Raw genomic sequence first — 2682 nt, 5'->3', positions numbered from 1 at the left:
TTTTATTTTTATATATATATATATATATATATATATATATATATTCTTCTAATGTTACAAAGTAAAATGATTTAAAGGTTTTCTAAAGCCAAAGGTGTTTTTTTCAATTAGAGTAAGGAGTGGGTTAAACCACTGTGTACCATTCAAGAGATGTTTCCGTCGCTTACTGTCATGTAAACAACATAGGAAAAGTAAAGAAATATTTAGCCAAAGTGAGAAAAATCCCCACTTAGTTGTAACCACAACAAGTGTTACCATTGTAGGATTCTTACTCTATTATTGCTCTGGCAACAAATCAAACTTTTGGATGTTTTTGTGTGAGGCAAACAGTAGAAGTTGGGAAATGTGTAAAAATGTGTGTAAATTATGTAAATGATTCATATGTAGAGCTGAGTTATATACTGACAGAAGGGTAGCATTGACATTGTACTGTTGGACACAATGCAGAGAAGGTTTTGGATCACTTGTTTGTGAAACCAAATGGAATGGAATTGTTACATTGTCCAAGGTGTGAAAGGCACCAAAGTTAAAAGAGCCAGAGTTGCGTTCCTTTCTTTCATTAAATTCCATTTCTTCTTTCTCATTGTTAATGACTTCCTAGAAGAAATATGTACCAATCAATGACTCGAAGAAGTGAATTCAGTAATCATGTATAATATTCGTACAATCAGAAATATTATGCGCTTGTCAAATTTCAATTAACTTACCTGCAGGTCTTCAATCATGATAGTATAGTCAATGTTGTTGTATTCCAGATAGGCCTTCACAGACTGAAGACTTCTGAAGGGAATTCGAACATCAACTGGTATATTAGGGTTGGCAGGTTCAGTCCAGAAGTCAAGCTTTGAAAAGTAAAAAAGGGCTTGTTATATATTACTAGTCAGGGTGGCTGAAACAAGCTTAATTCACTACAAAATGCACATTGCTATGTAATATTTCCTAGAGTGTGAGACATGTATTTAAAAGGCATAGAAAAGGAGGCCTGGACTTAATATTTGTCCCCTGTACTAACCAGAAGCTATTAAAAGAATCAAATGTGGGAAAATATATTTTATGCTAGTGAAAGTCACTAGAGGTGGTAAAAAAAACTATGGCCTGTTAGTGTACTATTCCCTGGTCGTCCTCACAAAATCAATATAAGATTCTGATTATATGAAGTAAAGTCAGAGGGGTTGATTTACTAACCTAAACACACACACACACCAGGTGTGTGTGATTTTTTTTACACAGCAAAACGTATTTATCAACCAAAAAGTCTCTAAAAGCATATTTCCACTAATGCCATATATGGAAAAATCATGCACATGATGCATATATAATGCTGCTTCACATTTTAGACAAAAATGGTTAGCTCATGCATTTACATTCCTGCATTCATCAACGCAAGCAACATAACATAGAGCTAATTTACACCACATTACCTTGCAATTCATTGCAGGGCTTTGAACAACACACCTGCTGGGTGTGTACACACTACAAAGGTGTTTCGATTCCTCCCATAGATCATGCTGGGAGGGAACACACTACAGAGGTGTATACACGTTCGTGGTGTGTTTAAAAGGTTAGTAAATCAACCCCAAAGTGTCACTTAAATATCCAACTGTACTTAGAAAACTGTTTTTATGGATGCGCCAAATAATAGTTACATTTTGCACTAATTGTAAAAAAATAATCACACAAAATTTTACAATGAAATCTCAAAATGTGTGGCAGCTTTGGGACAAGGTCCTTTGGCACCCAAGGAAGGGGTGCAAAAATGCACCCCCTTCCCCCTGAACTTTTAACAACAATAACTAATGATCAAAAATTTAAAAGATTTGTATGCAAGCAGAAAAAAGGCAAGGGAAGAGAATTAAGGCATTTTAACTACTTCCCCCTCCCTTTTAGATTGGAAGCCCTCAGGGGCAGGGCCCTCCTTACTTATTGTCTTGAATTGTATTGTGATTGTAATGTCTTCCTTATATTGTAAAGCGCTGCACAAACTGTTGGTGCTATATTAATCTTGAATAATAATGATAATAATAACTACAAATGTTGGGGATAATAAAGGCACTGGAAGCATGTTTCTGATATAAACCTATTTATTTATTTTCGCACTACAAAAATGAACAAATGCGTTATGAACAAGGGGTGAGCTGGCTGAACAGCTATGCGCTATGAGGAGGGAGGTACCCAAGCTGGCTAACTCTTCTGTCTTGACCCAGCCCTAATGAGTGCAGATTTGCTAGAATGTGCAAGGATGCTTAGAGCCCCTGTATGGTGGAAAAAGGCACTGCTAAGGTGCAGGTTCTGGCAACTTGTACTCCCAGCATGGGGTCCTTAGAATAGCTTCACTGGTTGTGGCAGCTAAACAGGCTAAGGAAAAGTTCCAGTGACCAGGAGCAGGCTAATGCATGTTTCCTGCTGGGCAGAGACAGTACAAGGGAATGAGACAGAAGAATATTACAAACTGTAGTCAGAGGCTATTGGCAGCAGCATCCAGAGTTACATGTTAAAACGGAAGTGGCGGGATTGCATTTGATCAACTTTTTTTTTACTTAAGGAACTTTTGAAGCAGTGAGAAATAATTTCAATAGGACCAGTTGCATCCAAAGAAATGTAAAGCAAAGCAGGTTAAACACAGCATCTTAGAACAGGCCTTAGAACAGCCATCGACAATCAAGTCAAATTGGAACTTGTAAA

General features: G+C 37.0%; 1 protein-coding gene across 1 annotated transcript in view; it reads right to left on the bottom strand.

Moving 5' to 3' along the window:
• Nucleotides 1-2682, bottom strand: part of LOC108795098 (carboxypeptidase A2-like) — a 15100-nt gene that overhangs the window by 8627 nt on the left and 3791 nt on the right. Inside the window, exons 3-4 of the mRNA XM_018566289.1 lie at nucleotides 704-842; nucleotides 499-593 (exon numbers count right to left, since the gene is read on the bottom strand). Coding sequence (XP_018421791.1) covers nucleotides 499-593; nucleotides 704-842 — 234 coding nt within the window. The remainder of the gene's footprint in view (nucleotides 1-498; nucleotides 594-703; nucleotides 843-2682) is intronic.

The sequence above is a fragment of the Nanorana parkeri genome, unplaced genomic scaffold (genome assembly GCF_000935625.1).
Source record: "Nanorana parkeri isolate BGI_ZX_2015 unplaced genomic scaffold, ASM93562v1 scaffold27, whole genome shotgun sequence".
Classification (NCBI taxonomy): Eukaryota; Metazoa; Chordata; class Amphibia; order Anura; family Dicroglossidae; genus Nanorana; species Nanorana parkeri.
The sequence above is the reverse complement of the archived record's forward strand: the minus strand, read 5'-3'. Positions and strand labels throughout refer to the sequence as shown.